General features: G+C 39.2%; 2 protein-coding genes and 1 long non-coding RNA gene across 4 annotated transcripts; 2 read left to right on the forward strand and 1 right to left on the reverse strand.

Moving 5' to 3' along the window:
• The first annotated feature begins 419 nt into the window (after positions 1-419).
• On the forward strand, positions 420-6,293 carry adss2l (adenylosuccinate synthase 2, like). Its single transcript, XM_088441687.1, has 13 exons — positions 420-705; positions 1,136-1,238; positions 1,733-1,801; positions 1,892-1,942; positions 2,017-2,083; positions 2,194-2,301; positions 2,811-2,892; positions 3,618-3,744; positions 3,817-3,971; positions 4,182-4,306; positions 4,373-4,470; positions 5,496-5,645; positions 5,779-6,293. The coding sequence occupies exons 1-13, from the start codon at positions 484-486 to the stop codon at positions 5,829-5,831; spliced, it is 1,410 nt and encodes a 469-aa protein (XP_088297813.1). The 5' UTR covers positions 420-483; the 3' UTR covers positions 5,832-6,293.
• Positions 6,294-10,788: 4,495 nt separating this feature from the next.
• kcnk4b (potassium channel, subfamily K, member 4b) lies at positions 10,789-18,151 on the forward strand. Of its 2 annotated transcripts, none has more exons than XM_088440953.1 (8): positions 10,789-10,863; positions 12,312-12,432; positions 12,551-12,827; positions 15,580-15,694; positions 15,768-15,928; positions 16,011-16,197; positions 16,920-17,062; positions 17,136-18,151. In XM_088440953.1, the coding sequence occupies exons 1-8, from the start codon at positions 10,818-10,820 to the stop codon at positions 17,709-17,711; spliced, it is 1,626 nt and encodes a 541-aa protein (XP_088297079.1). In that variant the 5' UTR covers positions 10,789-10,817; the 3' UTR covers positions 17,712-18,151. The 2 variants fall into 2 exon arrangements, with proteins under 2 accessions (XP_088297079.1, XP_088297078.1); XM_088440952.1 differs by lacking the exon at positions 10,789-10,863 and adding an exon at positions 11,945-12,141.
• On the reverse strand, positions 12,429-12,952 carry LOC148408906 (uncharacterized). Its single transcript, XR_015868579.1, has 2 exons — positions 12,814-12,952; positions 12,429-12,728 (listed from the first exon to the last, which is right to left on the reverse strand). It is a non-coding gene; the product is annotated as an uncharacterized LOC148408906 (long non-coding RNA).
• Positions 18,152-21,461: the final 3,310 nt, after the last annotated feature.

The raw sequence follows: 21,461 nt of genomic DNA on the forward strand, positions 1-21,461 counted from the left end.
AGTGTTTGTTAACAATATCTCAATAAAGTTTTGGTCTTCCCCATTTTGAGCATTCACTGTGTTTGTGTATCTGGGTTATCCCAAAATTGGAGAATTAAAAAAAATAAATAAAAATTATTTGGACTTTTTTCATTTTTTTTTCAAGATAGAACCGTATAGTTGCTGTGAGGACTATATCACCAAGAGTCATCAAAATCAGCATCAACTTTAAATTTTGTAGTTAGGCGGTATGTCAAGTTCAGTCCAGTGACTTGCATTGGCTGAGGAAAAATCTCACACATTCAATATGGCAAACAGTTTACGTATTTTACGTAGCCGCTGACGATCGGGTCTAGTTCTAGTTGCTATATCTACACAATGCGCCGCATTTAGCGCAAGTGAAATTGAACAGTGACATCTAGCGGCAGAGCGGACGAGGCGCACTTCCCGTCAAGAAACGCGGCAAAAAGCTATTCCGGTTATCAACCCAGAAGGAGGGCAAGCATGGCATCCAACAGCGACGTGGCTAACGTTAATGGACGGGAGAACGGCGAGCCTGTAGTTAAACGGCCACGGGAAAATGTCACGTCGGAGTTTCCGCTCCGTTCCCCGAAGGAGCCTGCCAACAAAGTGACCGTGGTGCTCGGAGCTCAATGGGGGGACGAGGGCAAGGGGAAAGTTGTGGACTTGCTCGCAATGGATGCAGATATTGTATGCAGGTGTCAGGTACCCGGCTTCACTTCTATTTTGCACATCGCGCAAACCAAACATGACATTTATATTCATCATTTGACCGCTAACTTAAAACGGTAGATGCCTGGAAAAAGTCCTTTCAGATCAGCAGTGGTTAAATAGTCATGACCTCGTTCAGACCTTCCGTATGTAGGCATGCTACATTGGTGCTAGCCGTGTTTGCTACCATGTGTTAAGCGGTAGTTTAAAACCGTCACGCTTGAGAAAAACGTCTTATAAACGGTTCTAATCTTTTCAAAAGGTGTCTTGTAGTCATGCTGCACAAATGTACGATTCCTATACGGCTTCTATGAAACGAAATGAATTGATGCGTGCCATCTCTTTTGCATGTGCGTGAGTGGGATGTGACGTTTACGTGTCCTTGGACATTGGAAGTTTGAATAAAACTGTTGTTTTTCTGAAGGGTGGCAACAATGCAGGTCACACAGTGGTCGTGGACTCTGTGGAGTACGACTTCCACCTGCTGCCCAGTGGCGTCCTCAACAAAAAGGCCATCTCCTTTATAGGTATGCATGTCTGATGCATTGATCACTTGAATTGTCAGAAAAGATTAAAGGCATGCAAAAAAAAAAAAATCCCATGATCAACATTGGACTTCTATGTACATTTCTATGTAAACACTTTTATTTACAGTTGACCGTCACTATTTTCAGGGAATTGGTATGAGACCAGCATGCAAAAATCCACATAAAATCCACTGACACAATTGTTTTGTAGTTACAGAACAATCTGGCCCACCCTTCGCTAAAATGAGTTTAACACCCCTGACATAAACCCTAACTTACGAGAAGTGCTCTTGAGCGACCCATTTGTTGTTAATTTCTCCATTTTTTCTCCAATTGTAATATAGAGATTTGTTATTCCTGTTCTTTTAGATAAAAAAAAAACACTTTATTGTCATAGTATGTTAAAATCACTGAATGCAAAATGCTTGAAGATTTAAAAAAGTTTTTTTTAATTCTTTTAGCAAATAGATTAAGTCTTGTATTTTCTATCGCAGGAAATGGAGTTGTTGTACACCTCCCAGGACTGTTTGCAGAGGCAGAATCTAACCTGAAAAAAGGCAAAGGTAGTGCAAAATCCATTGGTATAAATAAGCCCATGCCATGTTCAATAAAATATATATTTTAATGTTTTCTCTTTTTTTTAATATATATAGGATTGCAAGGATGGGAGGATAGACTTAAGATTTCTGATCGCGCTCACATCGGTGAGTGTATTTTTCTTTTGAAGTATTTTTAAACATGAAATTGTCTTATTGAGGATCCCTCGGTCCACCTCTAGTGTTCAACTTTCATCAGGCTGTCGATGGCATTCAGGAGCAGCAGCGGCAGCAGCAAGAAGGGAAAAAGTAATTTTGCTCATTATTGGCACCTGTGTGTAACTGCATAACCGCTGGAGGGCCTATTTTTTTTTTTATTGACTTTGTTTTAATAACTGTTGCGTGTTTCTTTGCTGCAGTTTGGGAACTACCAAAAAGGGTATTGGCCCCGCCTACTCCTCCAAAGCTGCTCGAAATGGACTGCGCATCTGTGACCTCGTTTCAGATTTCAAAGTGTTTGAGAAGAAGTGAGTTTTGTTGGAATTCTCTTTGAACACACGATATTGCATAGATTAGTTTCAAAATTTGATTGATTTTGTGAAGCCTAAGACACCACTGGTGATGAGGACCTTTTTTGGCAGTAGCAGCAAATGTCATTTTTGGACTCAAATGTACATTGTAGATGCAAATTGTTGGTTGTGGAAAAAATACTCCCTATAAAATTTGCTCACTGCAAGTGTACCAGCCATTTTATACTTTTTTTAAGCCAAAAATGGGGGAAAAAACGTACCTGGGATTGAATGTTTGAAATCTTAAAAAAGGACAAAATATGTCTTTGGGGTTGAATGAGTTAATTCATTACGGCAAAAATGAATCATTGACATCCATGGCTGTCATTGGTAATGAATGTGTTAAATACAAGCACAGATACGTTTGATGAATGGAATCAACTCATTTAAGGAAAATACATGAATATGAGTGAACTTATATTTAAGTGTCTTCTTTTTCTTTCTTTCTTCTTTTTTTTTTTTTGAAGGTTCCGCGCGTTAGCTCAGCATTTCCTGGCAATGTATTCAAACCTGAATGTGAACATTGAAGGTGAACTGGAGCAATTAAAGGTACGAGGTGGCGGAGTCATGCACAGTGTTACCCCTGTCGTATCATGGTTCATCCTTGGCAGTCTATCCCCCACCCCCCTGTTTTTTTTTTTTTTTTTGAGTTTTGCAAACTTGAGTGCCCCTGAGAGTAGTTGGATTACTTTTGAAAGGCAGTTTAATAGACATAAAGGACTGCACGCTTTGCTGTTCCTACTGATCTGTGTTGACAATAGTTTTTCTCTAAGAAAAAAAAACATTGTTTTTCTTTTATTTTTTACAAATATCAAAATGCTGCAGCAGGCAAGTGTAAAATGAGGCCTACGGGAGAAATACAAGATAATCTGATTACTTCATTTTGGGTTTCCAGTTGAAGAAAATGATTGTAAAATATGGATGATAAAACAGAATTTCTCAACACCCCAAAAAATAAAAAATACACCATCCTCTGCAGCTAATGTGAAATGTGTGCATCTTGTTCAACTATTCAGTAAGAGGAAATGTTTAACAAATGAGCCTGAATTTCCCTTTAAATTTACTATTGCACGTTCGATCATTAATTTTCTTGCACAGTCTGCTCAGGAAAAAAAATTAGTTTTCGGCCTTAGTTTAAAGCACAATTTTTTTGAAAATCTCATTTTGTCCCGTTCCTGTAAACTCAGTTCCATGAGACGCCTCGTCTCATGGGATTTGTGTCTGGTTCCATCCGTAGCGAACACTTAGGTGCTGAATTATTCCCCTTCCTTCAGGGATATGCACAGCGACTGCGCCCCCTAGTGACAGACGGTGTATACTTCATGCACAAAGCTCTCACTGGCCCCAGCAAGAAAATCCTGGTGGAAGGGGCAAACGCCGCACTGCTGGATATTGACTTTGGTAAGTAGCAAGAGGATTGGGGATTTAATCGTGCTGACTGATGGATGTTTTTGACTCCTTGTCTTCTCTCAGGCACATATCCCTTTGTGACGTCGTCAAACTGCACCGTTGGAGGAGTGTGCACCGGGCTTGGTGTGCCGCCGTCACACGTTGGAAGAGTATATGGCGTCGTCAAAGCCTACACCACCCGGGTGGGCGATGGTGCATTCCCGACGGAGCAGGATAATGTGAGTCATGGTGCATTTGGGGACTTCATGTGATGTATTTAACTATATTTAATTTAAGACTGGTCACTGAACAAATGAAACTTTTAAGTCAAGGTTTCACTGTGTCTTCAAAGTTAGGCTTGATTGTTTTGACCTTCAAGCAAATAGCGTTTTTTTTTTCGTACTAAAACCGATGTTCCGAAATTTACGATAGAGCATTTTGTCTTACAGGAGACGGGAGCGCTTTTACAATCGCGAGGTCACGAGGTTGGCGTGACAACGGGCAGAAAGCGACGCTGCGGCTGGCTGGATTTGATACTGGTCCGATACGCTCACATGGTCAACGGCTTCTCGGCGTAAGAGGGTGGCCAAAATCGTTCCTCTTCTTTGCAACAAGCGAGCTGAGTGCCTTGTCCTTGCAGCATCGCCTTGACCAAGCTGGACATTTTGGACAACCTGTCAGAAATCAAAGTAGGAGTGGCTTATAACGTTGATGGGAAGCCTCTGCCAAGTTTCCCAGGTAAGTGATGAGGCCTCGTGTGGATGTCTGCTAAGGAGTGTGATTATGTGAAAAAAAAGTCAAAAAAATAATGACCAGGATTATTTTCATTCAAATTAACTTAATGCGTGTTCATTGATTTAAAAACGTATTTATTCAACCATTGAGATTTCAACAAATGCAACCTCCTTTAAAGTTCAAATTGCAATCGAAATTTAAGGGAAAAAAAAAAAGACTATGCTCATTGTTGCTAAAGAGATTTTTAATGCCGTAAGCTAGCTAGCATGCCGCTTTGAAGCTTGTCTGATTTAAATAATAAATACCGTAACTCCCCCACAATAAGAGGCACCTGTGGTGAGGTTCTAGTTTATATTACCATAAATACCCAAAGGTGAGCAGCATCTGTTTTTCACCAAGTTTATGATTGTTTATATTCCAAAGACCACAATTAATAAACGAGTCAAATGGAATACCTTTCCGCGTTCTCTAACCTGTGCACACTTAATTGAATCAGTTGGATACATCATAACTTTGACATGATCTCCGTTTTAGTAATATTCCTGTGTGTGAACAATGATGTACTCGGACCTGGGTTCGGTCTGCTCGCTTCTTTCATCAAAAAATAATGCAGTAACGATCTCAGATTGCATGAACTGCTAATACCTGCAACAGGCACTTTGCTGCCCACCAGCGCCCCCCTCTAGCTCTTCCCGTTAAGGTAATTATTGTAAATAAGAATACGGCTGATATAAAAATGCAGGTTTGTGCGTCAAAACTCTGCCTATGTGGCTGACTTATTCTTCCTCGAAGGGTGTCGATAAAAAAAAAAAAAAATCATAATTTTTAAGTTACAGTTTATAGGACACACCCATAATTTTGGCCTGGATTTTGGAGGAAAAATAAAGTGCGTCTTATGTTTGGGGAATGACGGTAAATAAATAAAAATAGCAACGGGCGCATCTTTTGTTTTTCTACAATTCAATTACAATTTGAACTTTTTTGGCTGCTGGGAATTTAAACTTGGATGGTTTTGGGTCACGGCGCAGCCAACATGGACGTTTTGACGCGCGTCACTGTGGAGTACAAGACCTTCCCCGGGTGGTGCCGAAGCACCGAGGCGGCTCGCAGCTTTGCCGAGCTGCCGTCGCAGGCGCAGAACTACATTCGCTTCATTGAGGACTTCCTGCAAGTGCCAGGTTTGTGCAATGTCATACGGCATCACTGGAGGAGAGCCACGGGCGTTTTGAAGGCGGTTATCCGACGGGTCAAGCGGTAGATCCTAAAATGTTTTTTTGTTTGTTTGTTTTTTTTTCCCCCCTCTCATTTCAGTCAAGTGGGTTGGAGTGGGCAAGTCCAGGGAGAGTATGATCAAACTTTACTGATCAGTGGACACAGACGCCGTCTTCCAAAGTCGACGCCACTTTGCCGTCATTCCCATCCTAATGCAAATATTTTACCAGTTCAAGCTGATATCGTCTGTTTTTAAGGTGTCAAGTTTTAAAATTGGGTGTTCACGCTCATTAAATGTTCACATTTATGAACTTTTTTTTGATAGATATATCAGCCTTTTTTTTTTTTTAACGTCGTGGCATGATAAAGTAACTTTATCGGCAACATGAAAGCCGTTATGCAATAACTGAGAGAACCTTTTCCTTGAACGATTTTAAATATGTTTAAATTGTTTGTAACTGTGATTGTGCTTTTGTAAATCATCTTCAGCATTAAAAAAAATGAAAATAATTGGAAAAAACTGTCAATTTAAATGTACTCATAAGGCCTTGTATTCTGCATTGATGCAAAAGCTGTGGCTTGCTATTGTCAATAAATAGAAACTTTTAACTCTTTCAATGTTTTATTCCTTCTAGTCTGCTTTAAAAAGTCCAATGTTAATTGCTTTAGAATTATTCTGTCTTCCAGTATTTTTCTCCTTTTAAACCCTCATGTGGAAATCCACTGTGTAAAAGCTTTTCGGTGCCTGATGGAATTACATTAAACCGTAAAGTGGTTTCCTCAGGGGATCGATGCCGAGGTGTAATGTACTCCAGTTTTTCTAATGCAACTCAGGCCCTATACACACACACGCACAAACTGTTTGTGTGTTTTAAACGTGTCAATGATCAACTCACCCTTGAGTTTCTACCTTAAATACCTACAGACTACGTGTTTATACAAAGAATAATTGTTGTAATTGTTCTGTACAAGCCTTAACTGCATTTTTTTAATACAAAATGTATTTTTGCGTTGGTTTAGACTTTAGAGCAATCCTTCTGAAATAGTGCCCACCCACGGGAGGGGGTGATGCAATAAGTATGACCCCCAGTATCAGGCTTTGCGTTTGCTGTACGAAGTACAATTGCACATTCATGCCACCAGGTGGTGCAGTGGTGCTTTCATTGTCAAAGTCTGTGCAGGAGTTTGAATCTGAGTTTCTAACATTTTTTTCTGAAACATTCATAATTAATGTGATTTAGAAAATATGTATATATATATTTCAGACTAACTTTTAACCTGTACAAAACTTGTAAAAAGGGTAATATTTGTTTAAAATTGACTACATTTTTTTTTCTTTCAAATTTCAAAAGGGATACAATTTTAGGTATACAGTACTTACAATTTATTTTGAAAAATTGTAATCACCCCGGCGGGGGGAAAATATTTTCTTTTTCCTGGGGGCGGCATTGCAAAAAAAAAAAAAAAAATAGAGAAGGACTGGTTTAAAGAGAGATTCCACCCACAGACATCCTATCAGTAAATCTTACTTTTTACCAAAAACCCCAAAAGCATGATTCAGTTTTGTAACACAATAGCATTTAGGAAATAGTCCCTTTATGCAATTTTTCTTAGTGCACCTTCTCTTAAATGAGCAAATATGCAGACGTTTGCTAACCAAATCCATTTTCAGCCTCGAAAAGTCTGTGTCATCAAAATGATAGAAGAGTGTTTAGTTGATGTCCTAATTGAAAATAAAGTGCTCCTCTAATTGCATGGTCGTCAGAACCTCCCTCCCTTTGCCTCTTATTTACCACCATCTTCCTTAGTAAATGCTAACACTTTTATACTCCAGTCAATCTTTTGAGTTTTTAATTCCTGCCTAGCTTCTTCACAGGTGTTCTTTGGGCGTCATTTCCATTTCCCTTCACTGGATGCACCTTATTGAAGCACACGCAGGTGGAATCGAATCTCAAAATTGACAAGTAAGGATTTTTTTTTCATTTGTTGATTTTTTTGATGCCTCTGTATTCTAACTGAAAAATAAGAGCCTGTCCAGCCCTCATTTCAACTTGCCAGGTCAATCAGGCAAAATGTTAAAGCAGATAATTAATAAATACATAATGGATAATAAACCTGGTACAGTGTTTCCTCGTGCAGTCTTACAGATTTTAATTTATGACCATCACCTTTTCTATTGGGGGCTTATCTTGCTGTTTTTCTTTCAAAGTTCTTACTTTTAAGTCAGAATAGTCAAAATACAACCACTACTATACATGGGTTTTTATTAATGTTCATATCTATTGTAGGTTTACCTTGCTATTTTCTTGCTATTTCTCTTCATTTTAAATCAGATTTGTCTTAAAATAGCAATTTGCTATTTTGCTTCATTTAAAATCAGATTAGTCTTAAAATAGCCATTTTATTCATTTAATTTATTTTTTAACCATTATTACATAGATTTTCATTTACGGTCATATCTATTGCAAGTTTACCTTTGTATTTTCTTTTTGAGCCGGATTTTTCATAAAATAGTAATTGTATACATTAAATAAAAAACAATCAACCACTATTACATGGATTTTCATGAACATATCTATTGCGGGTTTGCCTTGTTTCTTCCTTTTAAGTCAAACCAGTCAAAAAACAGCACTTATTTTGATTTTTTTTTTAAATCACTGCTGCATTGATTTTCATTTATCACCATAGCTATTTCAGGTTTACCTAGCTATTTTTCTTGCTTTTTCCCTCGGACAAGACAAAAACAAAACAAACAAAAATCTAGATTTTTTAAAATTCATTTTCTACTAAAAAAAAAAGCAAAATGGAAAAAAAGATCAATCTCCTGGAATTTTCTTCGCGTAGTTTTATATAAACGATAAACGAGGCAACACTAACTATAAATGAGCAAATTGTACCTGAATTGAATAATGTCCCAACGCATTTGAATGCATCTCCTTCGCGCCTATCGCGAGACGTCAACACTCCCACCTTAACATAAAACATCTGTCTTCTGCAGAATTTTAACACCTTTCATTCGTTAAATTGTATTTCTAGATTAAATTGTACTTCCTTCCTTCAGCTGTTTGGCCGTATTTGGACTGCGCTCAGTATTTGTGAGAAGATCGAGACAGACAGCCGTTCATATGCAGACTAAACGAAGGGAGATGAATGTATTTGTCTTGCACTTGATCTGTTGAGTGCACGAAATAAATCCAATTTAAGCTAAGTACAGTGCCAAGATGGAGTTCAACTCAGTATCATAAATAACATTTTAGAAACGCTTGTGCTGTACTTGACGGCATTTGCAGACCGATTTTTTGCTCCAAACGGTGTATTCTGGATTATGTTATTAAAATTAATCCATTTTCACAATAAAGATTGATACTCACAGGGCGTAACTGACATCCATGTAATTTATAATGACTATTGAAATCATTTTTACATTTTGTCAGCCACATAGCATAATTTCTCGGTATGTGCCAAAAATAAAAACAAATTCACATAAGAATTGGGATTCTCATTTACAACAATTCTGAATCGATTTAAAATGTCCTAAGATTAATATTTATAAAAATATTAGCTTCATCGTATTTTATACGAAAAAGCAGGGGTGTCCAAACCGTGGCCAGGAGGCCATTTGGGGCTGGCCATTTACATTTCAGCGGCCCGTGGCATATCCTTAAAAGGACATTTTTTTTACATGGCTCGCAATGCTATTTAAGAAAGTACAAAGGTGTTTGATGGTAGGCGGTGTTGGAAAGGAAAAAAAAAAAATCATCACTGCTTAACAGAAATTTTGACTTAGAAATTTTTAAAATAGCTACAACATATAGGCAATGAGTAAATGTTTGACTGATTTTCATAATGTTCAGTATGTTAAAGTAAAATCATCATAAAATAGTCCTTAGGTTTATTTTTTTCCCTTTGCGACCCTAGGAGGAAATGTTTTGGACACCCCTGCTATAAAAGCTATGAAATTTATATAATAGCAGTTGTGGCCCAAATGTTGTTTTTGTAGAAACAGTTCAAACTTAATTCACCTTCAAAACAAAACAAAAAGCAACATTTTGTTTCTTTGTTATTCTGTCTTGCAAAGCATACATGCCTCTATGAATTGATGCAAATATCATTGATAACTGAATTGAATCCAATCATTTTGAATCAAAAATCGTTTCGAATTGAAACTCTATTCTCAGTCGAATCGTAGATCCAAAAATAGGAATCTAATCGAATTGTACGACAAGCAATGATTGTCGATTAATAATTACCTATGTTTAAAATTTGAGTTAAACAAGAAATTGTTTTTGAGAAAGTAGTGGGCTTGATTGTTTTCTTTTTGCTCATCTGATATGTTTAAAAAAAAATGCCAAAATGTGTTCCCAAAAAATGTTGTATTTCTCATGTTTACCAAAAGAATCGAAACATGATTTAGGCAATTACACAATGTGGCTGACGATGTTGGAATACAAACATGATGATTACACACACACTACAGCATTTCTGTCCAAGCAGTATGTGTGCTTCTAGAGGCAAGGGAGGCTGAGCTGGCTCCCCAGTCGGCACCGATCGGACCTCAATGAATCCCTGCATCGATCCCACACACATAGCATCTTGACAGCCAAGCAAAAGAGCCGACCACGTGGTGCAATGCTCATTTTGACATTACATTTCGCAAAGCCTGCACGCCCCCCCCCCCCCCCCCCGTGCTCTTTGAGATCGCTCTTTTACTCTCATCACCCTCGTAATGTCAGCGTGATTGAGTTTTTTTCTTCCTCCCTTGCGTGCTCAGCCACAGCCTTCCTCCTCGCCCACATTCACACGCATACATTTTTTTCTATCACTGTGGGGACATCCCATTGACAATATGCATTTTCTAGCCCCAAACTCTTAACCATCATAACAGATTGCCTAACCCTAATTCTTAACCCTAACCTCAACCAAATTTTAATTCAAACCTACAGTCTAAAAGCTTGCCCCTCAAAAATGATTTGAACTTGTGGGTTCCACCAAAACGGTCCCCACAAGTGCTAGAGGTCCCCTGTAAAACCTGGGATTTGGTCCGCACCATGTAGAAAACACACACACACGCACACACACTTTCTGCACAGGCATCCTCCCCTTCTGTGCCCGCCTCAACTCATCACTTCATTTGCTGCATGAGGCGACTGCAACTCTGGCTTCTTTTTATTCTTCATTTTCAAGGTAGGTGCACTTGTAGCAGTGTGCGACGCACATGGTGGAGCACAGCAAGTGTTAGAAGAGGATTTTTACAGTCATGGCTTGCATGCAGCAGCATCAGAAACGTCTGCAGTGCACACAATACCAGCCTCATTGTCATTTTCTTTGTCGGGCGGTGTTTCAGCTCATTGTGTCATTGACAGACTTGCAGTCACATATGCTGTATTTAAGCTTTGTACAGTATTTTGCTCATTTTTCCGTCATTTTCTTCCACATTCTTCTCGCAGTATTTTAGCCAAGGGATGCTGCGCATCTGGTAGTGTGATAACTAAGTGGTAGTACCATGTTGAACTTTCACATGTTGTCTCCATCCGGGTGGAATTTCAGCTCCTTAGTATCTTCTGTCAATGCTTTCCTTTGGTGAGAAATGCCTTTGATGTAAAGAGGAAATGATTGGACAAAATACTAGTGCTGGGAAAATGAAGCCTCATAAAGCCCTTGTTATAACATTTTAGTCCTCTAGCTGGTGCTCTTGGTTGAAAGATAAAGACCAGTGCAATGGAAAAACAAAAATGCCACTTAGAGGTGCTAAAACGTATCATAGGAGAAGTGTGCAAAGCTTAAAGTCAAAATATTTTAATGTTCTATGCCTTTTGCAAGAATGCTGCAGTGCATGTGGAAATCACACATTTTTTTGATTGCTCTGTTTTATTTATTTATGCTAACAAACAAGCAGAGCTGCAGGATGCGTGTCTGTCTTCAAAGATGCCCTGGATATGATTGAAATGTGTTGGAGGAACACATAAGCTTTCAACTGCAAATCAAGCCAAGATTGAAAGTGGCACATTTGTGATACTCTATTTTCATTGTTTCCAGCTAAAGTTTGTACATGCACCACTGGGGGTATGTGAAGTCACATCAGAGGAGTAATGTGAGATTTGAACAGTTTCTGCAGGTATAAGCAAATAATTTTTTAAAATTTATTTTATTGTTAGGCCGTAAAGTTGTGTGAAGATTGGTATTCTTTGATCTTCCTTTGTGCCACCCTCAAAGGACAAATGTTTAGACACTTGGTTGCAGAAGATGAAGGAATGGATTAGGCAATCAATGAATGCAATACAATGCAGTGTCTTAGCAATAGGCAGCATTTTCAATCAGCTCTTATACTTGATCTCATTACGGATGTGGTCTTCCTGTGTGGAGTTTGCATGTTTTCCCCATGTCTGCGTGGATTTTCTCTGGATGCTCTGGTTTCTTCTCACATTTTCAAAAACATTTTGGACGGTTCCAAATTGCACTTAGGTCTGTTTGGGAGTATGAATGCTTGTTTGTCTTTGTGTGCCGTGCGATTTGCCGGCGCCCTCTGCAGGGTTTACCCCGCCGACTGCTTGATGACTGGAAAACGGACGGACGCATGCAATGCAGTAGCGTCCAAAGAGAGTGTCTCTCATTCAAAAATTCCCTTTTTGTAGTGTCCCCTCCAACAGAGTGTGATGTGGATGGGCTCCCCAGTGGCTACGGATCAAGGGAATCCATCCTTAGGCCCGGTGAAAAGAAAGACTGGAAAAGAAGAAGGCGTGGACGCCATAACAGGTTTGTAAAACCTTATTATTGACTCTGTCCGTTTGTTCATTTAAGCTGCGCATTTTACAGACAATGTCGTTCATTCAGATAGGTGGTTATGACTCCTTTGCGTTTTGGAATGTTTCAGCTGCAGCAGCTGGGATCCAGGCCTCAACAACACAGACCTTGGCCGAGCAAAGCCGACGCCCACATTCGAAGAGACTGGAAGTGCGGCCATGCGCTGCTCCACCCTGCTTGCCATCCTCACAGGGGTGCTGCTCTACTTGGTGCTGGGCGCCGTGGTGTTCCGGGCTTTGGAGGCACCTCTAGAAGAAGGCAAGCACAAGCAGCTGCAGGGGACATGTCAGGAATTCCTCATCAACTTCACCTGTGTTGGACCAGAAAACCTACAGGCTCTCATAGAGGTAGTGCAAATCTTCATGGCTCTCAGATATGTTCAGCAATATGAGAGTGACCAGAAGAAGTCAAAGTAAATGTGGTCACACCACATTGGTTTGTGGCATCATGCATTACACTCTCCATTTACAAACAGTACACACAGAATTCTAAAGACATTCTAACAGTAGGCACATAATTCAAAAGAGGTACAAGGACATGAAAGAGTATTAAAGAGTAGATTGGTAAACATTGGTATCAGCTTACATGTAGGACTCATTGGTTGTTGGTGGGAATGTGAGTGGGCTGGGCTAGGCCAATCATATGAAAAATGTATGTACCGTAATTCCCCAAATATAGTACACATCCTTAATTTTGTTTTGGAATTTTCTAGGTTACCATCTACAAGACACCCCAACACTTAATGATCCTCTCCATTTTAGTAATATTCCTGTGTGTGAACAACGATGGACTCGGACATTGGTTCAGCGTGCTCGCTTCTTTTATTGAAAATAGTGCTGTAACAACCTCAGCTAACATGAGCTGCTGTTAGACGCAACAGGCACTTGATGCAAACGTCCACCTGTCTCTTGCTTGTCTCGTTACGATAACTATTGTATATAATTATACGTCCAATATAAAAATGCATATCTGTAAATCAAAACCCAGTTTATGTGGCTGACAGATTAATCTTCCTCAAACAAATTTTTTAACTTATCCTTTATAGTATGCACCCATACATTTGGCCTTCATTTTGGGAAAAAAAAAAGTGTGTCTTGTATTTGGGGAATTACGGTATTTCAACATAAATTGTATTTGGTGGACCAAATTACAATGATGAATTCAGTTAGCATATCCAGCCAAAGTTCAGAGGTTGTGGGTTCACCTCCAGCTCCGGCTTACCGGTGAGGAGTTTGCATGTTCTCCCTCTTCCTGTGTGGGTTATCGCCACATACTCTGGTTTCCTCCCATGAAACAAAAAACATGCATAGCTTTCTGAGAGGTTTTTTTTTTTGTGTTTATGTGTACACATCAGAAAAAATGTCAAACCAATTGCAGCAACAATTGTTAATGGTCTCATCATGGTAAAACATTGCGGAAGCATTGGTGAGAAGGCAACTTCAAAACAAACCTTAATTTTTCAAATAATATATGGACACAATTGCTTTGTTACGCTTTTATTTTGAAGTTGTTCCTGTCAGCATGTCGCGGAGTAACAACGTTACTGGTCTCTCTACTACAACTGTTAGTCCTATCTTCTGATACAAACAACACAACATTGTTTCCCAAATCACATTCACTTGCCATTTCTTAACAAATGACTTAATTATGCTGACATTGACGTGCTGCACCTATTACCACTGTTTACTGGTGACTCGGCCTCTGTTACAGCTGCATCTAGCATAAGATAAGATTAGATGCAAACTTGCAGCGCTCAAGTGCTCCATATAGGCTGGCATGATAGATGTAAATAGATGTAAATGGCACTGCGCACTTTTTAATAAACTACATTGACTCGCATGTGCTGTTTCAGTTGACAAATTCATTTCTTATACCAAAATTTATGATGAGAGATTTCTCTAAAATGTAATGTTTCTAGAGTGGAAAGTAATGTGTTGCTAAGCACATTTTACATTCAATTAAAAATTAGAAATTAGAAATGTAGAAAATGTAGAAAAGTAGAAAAGCGTTATTTGGTCTTGTATGTTTAGAATTGTTATTTTTAGCATTGTCACCAAGCCAAAACTTAATTTTTTTCAGAATATTCAATTTGAACTTTCTGTAGGATATCTGAATACCAAAAATACTAGATCGCTTCAGCTTTCTGCGTGTTGTACAGTATATTATATTTTATGGATAAGCTGCAGGGGAGTCAGGGGACACTATTAGCACTGACTGATGATGACAGTAAGATACTGTGACTCGGAGGAAATGTATTTGTGTTACGGGCTAAAATGTATTCCCCATACGCATATTCCTGCCATTACTGTTGTCTAAAATGATGTATTGTTGCAGCAGCACTTGAGGTTCTGGCAAGCCAAGACTGTGTTTTACACATGAAATGACAACAGTAAAAGTCTTGAGTGAACCAGGCAGCTGTTCAAAGTCATTTCTCTGATGTTATATAGTGCAACAAGCCCATGTTATGGGATCAGATTTCAGCAGACCGGGTTAGCAAAGGTATCAACACGTCTGTAATAGATCCAAAGGATTCCAAAGATAATTGTTTCTCCTCTTGAGTAACATTCATGTGTTTGTGGACTGCTGCAGTGACTATGTGGAAGATTTGCTGGATTAATTTACACTGGTTTTGTTTCTGCCCCTCCAGGTCAGTATTTAGGAGTTCATGAAATCATTTGCAAGAGATCATTATCATATTATTTTGCAATGTTTTTATTACAGTAATAAAGCAAAACACACAATACAATATAAATGAAAATAAAATAAAAGCTCCAATATTAATCAATTAATAACTTTAACTCACCCCAAAAGATCATTGACTCTCAAATGGGGGTATGAGTAGCCCTGGGTGTATATAAAAGCCCTTCAGAGGGATTTTTACAAGGTATCTGCAAGTATCACCAAATGCTGTTTTGTGACTAGAACAGTATAGTTTTCTTTTCGAATTAAGTGCAAATCAATTGGAACATAAAACCGCTCAAGGTATTAATAATAGAAAAGTCATGTTTTTTTCATCAATTCATAGAAAGATGATTGCCTTTGACGGCATACTGTACTAAATCAAAATTTTCTTCTGCACCTTTTTCTAAAACACGGCAGGAGTTGGCAGAGGCCATTGGTGCAGGTGTGGATCCTAGCAGTAACGCCACCTTTGTCAGCCAATGGAATTTGGCCAGTGCCTTTTTTTTCTCTGGGACAGTAATCACAACTATTGGTGGGTACCCAACTGTGTCTAAACACATCCTGCATGGCTACACAATATATATTCTGATTCTGCACATATCCAGGTTTTGGAAACATCTCACCCAAGACAGAAGGTGGTCAACTATTTTGTATTTTCTACGCCTTGGTTGGAATTCCATTCTTTGGTATTCTTCTTGCTGGAGTTGGAGACCATCTGGGTACCGGGTTGAGGAAAACTGTTGCCAAAATTGAAAAACTCTTCCTGGTTAGTCAAGAATTGAAATGGACTAACACTGTGTGTTGGTTTTCTTTGATTGAGCGCACTACGGTTTCTCTTCTCCTGACAGAAATGGCGCATCAGTCAAACCATTGTGCGAGTGATTTCTGCCATCTTGTCCATCCTGCTGGGCTGCCTGCTGTTTGTTGCTGTGCCAATCCTGGTTTTCCAAAAGGTGGAAGGTTGGACTCTACTGGAGTCTGCGTATTTTGTGGTCATCACCTTGACAACGGTGGGCTTTGGGGACTATGTGGCAGGTATGTTTTTATATATACAGTGTAAAAAATTGAGATGGGCAATTGTTAGCCCCCCAGAAATTCCCAGGCTGATTAAAATGGGACAAATGGCCCCTGCGCCATAATTTGGACACCACTTCTTCAGTTAGAACAGTGCTTCTCAATTATATTTTGCAAAGCCCCCCTAGGAAAGAGAAAATGTTTGTACCCTCACCCACTCTCTGCGCACATTAACAAAAGAAAGAAGCAATAAAAATCGATTTTAACTATTATTTTTTATGTGTTTGTCTACAGGTTACAGGTTAGTCTAAAACTGAAAAAAAATCAAGTGCCTGACATAAAAAGATGTCATTCCTTATTTTATTACAAAACCAAAGCCTTTTCCACCCCCCAACACACACACACACACACACACACACACACACACACACACACACACACACTAATTTCCACTGTTTGAGAACATTGAGTTAGAAACACTTAACAGTTTAGTGAGAATGTCTTTTATCTTTCTCTTTTTTATCTTTGACTTTATTGATCTGATGCTAGTGGGGTAATAAAAGCTTGCATTTATTTCAGTTTGCTTTGACAACAATGTTAGCCAGTCCGTTCAGTTTTTTCAGCCTGATCTGAGATCAAGTATTGATTGTCCCATTTCCATATCTTAAATTTGCATTAAGACTTACATGAAAGTCAAGGTTGCGTGGAAGTGTCGATCTAACCCACTGATACTTCGTTTAAAGGGGATTCGGGGATCGAAGGCAGTGACCACTGGTACAAGCCTTTGGTGTGGTTCTGGATCTTGCTGGGTCTTGCCTACTTTGCATCCATCCTGTCAATGATTGGAAATTGGCTTCGTGTTCTCTCGAAGAAGACCAGAGCTGAGGTTGTAATGACATCCACTTTGTTTTAGTATTTGAGCATTTTCCATCATTTCTGATTTTATGCTGCTGTCTTAGATGGAGGAACTACGAGCCCATGCCACCGACTGGACACAAAACATCCAGAATATGGATTTTCGAATCTCGGGAAAAATTGATGACCCCTTTAGACGGCGCCGGCGAAGGCGGCGCCATCGTGCTCGCAGCCATGGTCATGTTGCGTCAGCTCCCGGGGCTCCCGCGGGAGAAGATCAGAATGAGAGCGAAACTGATTCGGAATCTTACTCCTCTTATACCTCCTCCAATGAGTCCGGGTCCGAGTCTGGATCAGAATCTGAACCCACTCAATCTGAGCAGGTGCCTGACGAAAAGAAGGACCCCCTCTTTTCTCAACCTCTTGACTATTTTGGGGAGAACCTTGCTTTTATTGATGAGTCATCTGACGCTCAGAGCGGCCGTTTACATCTCGATACTCAATTGGATTCAAAATCACCAGTTCCTAAACGCGCTCAACCACATAAAAGGAGGCGCCACAGGAGGCCTGGCCCACAAGAAAGCCCTAAAAATGATAGAAAGAAACGATCCAGTCTTAACTTGAAGGAGCACAATGGAACCCCACATCCAGTTCCTAATATACCGCTAAAGCCTCAATAATACATATACAGTATATCTATATATATATATATATATTGTATATAGTATATATACAGTATGTATATTTCTCCACTGTGGAGCTGAAGACCAAAACAACAACAATTTGTTTGTGTATTGCATATTTACAGGCACATGAAACATTGAACTATTGAAATATTGCACAAGCTTTGGCCGCATGCTGTTTGCCGATGTTGCGCTTTACTTTTAGCACGTATGCCTTAATGTTAAAGGATGACATGACTTGATGCCTCTGCGTTTTAATGCTGTGTAAGGAATTGCTGCTCTCTGCTGGGCTGAGGGAGAATCGTCACTTTTTGTGAAAATATTGTTTTGAATCTATTTATTTGTAATCAGCCAGAGCGATGCAAAAAATACATACAAATCATGAAGACAAACTCAAAATCACACACACACACACACCCACACACATACATACATACATATATATATATATATATATATATATATATATATATATATATATATATATATATATATATATATATATATATATATATATATATATATATATATATATATATATATATATATATATATATATATATATATATATACACACACACACACACACACACACACACACACACAAATACTTGCCTGTCAATAATCTGTGGTGGTTTACACAACTTTTCATATGACTACAAAAGACAGCAATTGTATTTTGACGGCCTTATGCACCGATGTTACTGCCCTCCATTCACTGTATGCCCTTTTAGAATAAAAAACATCTACTTATTTTACTCTGTTTGCTGTGAAAACAAAGTTCATGATGACATTTCTGATTAATGTCACCTCCACTGGTGGACTGACTATTTCTCATGTGCTGTCTAAAACACTCCACAGGTGACATGTCAGAGCAGATTCTTTTTTTTTTTTTTTTTTTTAACAATAAAGCTCATAATATGATCATTGGGCATGGCATAATATTTGGTCTTCTGTTATGGCGGCAAAAGACAGACCAATCACAAAAACCTTCTTTCCCACTTCCTGTGGGTACAATTGCTCGATGTTCCTATACTTTTGTCCACATTGTGTCTGCTGGTGAGGATAAATTAAGCCCAAGCTACAAGACTGGAATAGCACACATGCTGACAAGAACCACTCGCGCGTTGGAGACTCTAAAGACTCAGAACAATGCAGTATCAATCACAATGTCCTTTAGTATATATTAAAAAAAAAAAAAAAAAGTTGTGACAGTCAGAAAGGACCAGACAATTCCAGAAGAGCTTGGCAAACAGACTACATGCATACGCCAAGAACACATTGCTTAAAACTCATACGTAGCGGGGACAAGTGGCACATGTAAGAGGAAGCACACACACAAACTAAATATACACAAGAGGTGCATGTGATGATGATTGCAGACAGGTGTAACATTTACCGCCTAGAAATGAATACAATATCCATATTTGGAGATACAAGTGAGATGTGTCAGGTGAAAATATTCAATTCAACACAGAAAATAAGACAAGAACACAACAAAAAGTGCTGGACCAAAAACAAGAACATTTGCCTTTTACATTTTGTTTTATTTTCATTTTCATTTCAAACGGACTTTGACATGTATAACACTTTTCTGCTCAAAGCACATTTGCTTTGCACTCATGCAACGCTGTAATTTTAAAATGCCAAAAATCTTTCTCATGACTATATGTAACAAAACATAAGATTTAACAAAACATAATTCTGGTCCGTAAATTAACTTCAATGACGGAGTATGCAGACCAGATCTGAGCAATCAAAATTCTCTAGAGTGTAGGCACTGTGCCTTCTGCAATGCTTGTCTTGGCCACCAGATGACAGTGTAGTCATCATAATATAATTTTATTATGAGTCAGAGTAACTGTAATGTATGTAGTCGTTTTTTGGTGGATAGTACTGTATTGTTTTGTTTGTCGACATGTGTTGCTCCACCGTTTGTGTTCACATGTCCAAATAATCTATTGTTGCCTTGTATCTTACGTTATATTCATCACAAATGCACATAAATAATTCCACACTTCATTTGCTGCTATTCTGTTGAATCAGAAGTACCCAGTTTCACCCCCCCCCCCCCCTCCCCGCCCTGCCTCAGCAAATGGGACAGTTTACTGTAGCATGTAGTATAAAGATGACAGGCAGCCTTCTGGCATGGCGATCAGGAAGTCAGCAGGCTGTGATGATGTGCACTGGCAGTGGGTGACCTTTTACTGGAGGACACGCGCGCACACGCGCGCACGCGCATCCCCACACTCAGCTACGAGAATGCTGCACTCTCCCCGCTGCTGCCACCAGAGGGAGAATACTGACTCGTCTTTTCAATACACTCATTCTGACCTGCAGTTAAAAAGAAAATATGTCTTAATGTGCAAATTATTTCGAAAAAAATTCTCAACCACGCAGAGAACATAGCCTATACTGTCAACGTGCATAGGTAGATGTTACCTGGTGATACTTTTTTAATTACCATCCTCTTTGTTCAAATCATGAACACCATTTAAAAACTGACTGCCAACTGATGTGTTAGCTTGTGTAAACGAATTCTAATCAGCAGCTAGCATTTAATAATTGAAGAACGCCGAGCCTTATCTTCTCGTGTTCTGGTTGACTTGTGCCACCTCTGCATACAGAAAAGCAGTAGTATTGAAACCTAACCGACTAACAATTTGTATCCGCTCATCAAAATGTGTACATTGTATAAGTAGTGCAGGAGCATATGCATTCACTGGCTGCCTCCCTATTATGACTCAGTGATGCAGTAATGGGCTTTTTCTGTGCAATGGCGTCTTGGTATTTATGTAGTCTATCAGCTGACACCTGTCTAAGGTCAGGACCCGCTGTAAGAGGCACCCCAGGGACCCCAGCTGGCATTCACAGTATGTATAGTTAGTTCAAACACACCTTCTGACAAAATAGATTGTACACGGAGCCGATGAAATTATCAAATTTGACGCACGTTGGAAGAAATTCTATAAGGCCTGTAGCGTGACCGGTTTTTCCGGGTTTATAATTCATTCTACACCAGCACGATGCAGTCCCGCAGAATTGCAGTGTCTGCAGTAGAGACTCAATGACCTTGCTTCAAGGTCGCAATGACACCGCCGTCGGTTTTTCCTCTCGTGCGCGCGCGCCACGACCATCCTGCACCCGCAGCCCATTTCACGCGTGACCACAACGAGGCGCACCAACTATTCCGAAAGGGGGATTAGTTAGAAACGCGCTATAAAATAAATATATGTAGAGTAACATTCGTGATGCTAGATTATTTTTTCAAAACATGGTACGGTTTTTAGTTGTATTTATAATATGGGTTATAGTGCCTGTAGCCTACATAGCCATCTCTTTTTGCTCTTGACACAGCATTGCGGTGTTTGGATACTTACAGTGCAATATATAGGAGTTAGAAATTCTCAGCCAGTATCGCGAGGCCGACTATAATGTTTCTATGTGCTGTCTTTGCAATGTTTCCATATGTACAGTCACGAATTGAATACGAGAAAGACCGTATGGTAATCTGTGCATAATATGTGGTAATCATAAAGTACACAAAAGCCTACAGACTGTTTCATGTTGTTATATTTTGTTGGTTAATTAAAAGTTGGAAGAAATCTGAAAACTAAACTGAAATTACCTCGCTGTCCTACGAGTATTTTTACTTCATATAAAAATTTCCTGCAGGAGTAGCCTGGCCTGGTTATGGAGTCGATGACGCTAGTGGATGATACGTACGCATGGACGTAACGGGGAGAG

The sequence above is a fragment of the Hippichthys cyanospilos genome, chromosome 18 (genome assembly GCF_059441005.1).
Source record: "Hippichthys cyanospilos isolate Australia breed blue-spotted pipefish chromosome 18, RoL_Hcya_1.0, whole genome shotgun sequence".
Taxonomy (NCBI): domain Eukaryota; kingdom Metazoa; phylum Chordata; class Actinopteri; order Syngnathiformes; family Syngnathidae; genus Hippichthys; species Hippichthys cyanospilos.

Excerpts from the sequence above, each read along its gene's own strand:
- adss2l (XM_088441687.1), top strand. The coding sequence starts at position 484 with ATGGCATCCAACAGCGACGTGGCTAACGTTAATGGACGGGAGAACGGC. Across the intron at positions 706-1,135 it reads ATATTGTATGCAGGTGTCAG|GGTGGCAACAATGCAGGTCA; the intron begins GTACCCGGCTTC and ends GTTTTTCTGAAG. Across the intron at positions 1,943-2,016 it reads TTCTGATCGCGCTCACATCG|TGTTCAACTTTCATCAGGCT; the intron begins GTGAGTGTATTT and ends GTCCACCTCTAG.
- kcnk4b (XM_088440952.1), top strand. The coding sequence starts at position 11,961 with ATGCAGTGTCTTAGCAATAGGCAGCATTTTCAATCAGCTCTTATACTT. Across the intron at positions 12,142-12,311 it reads CGGTTCCAAATTGCACTTAG|TGTCCCCTCCAACAGAGTGT; the intron begins GTCTGTTTGGGA and ends CCCTTTTTGTAG. Across the intron at positions 12,433-12,550 it reads AGGCGTGGACGCCATAACAG|CTGCAGCAGCTGGGATCCAG; the intron begins GTTTGTAAAACC and ends GGAATGTTTCAG.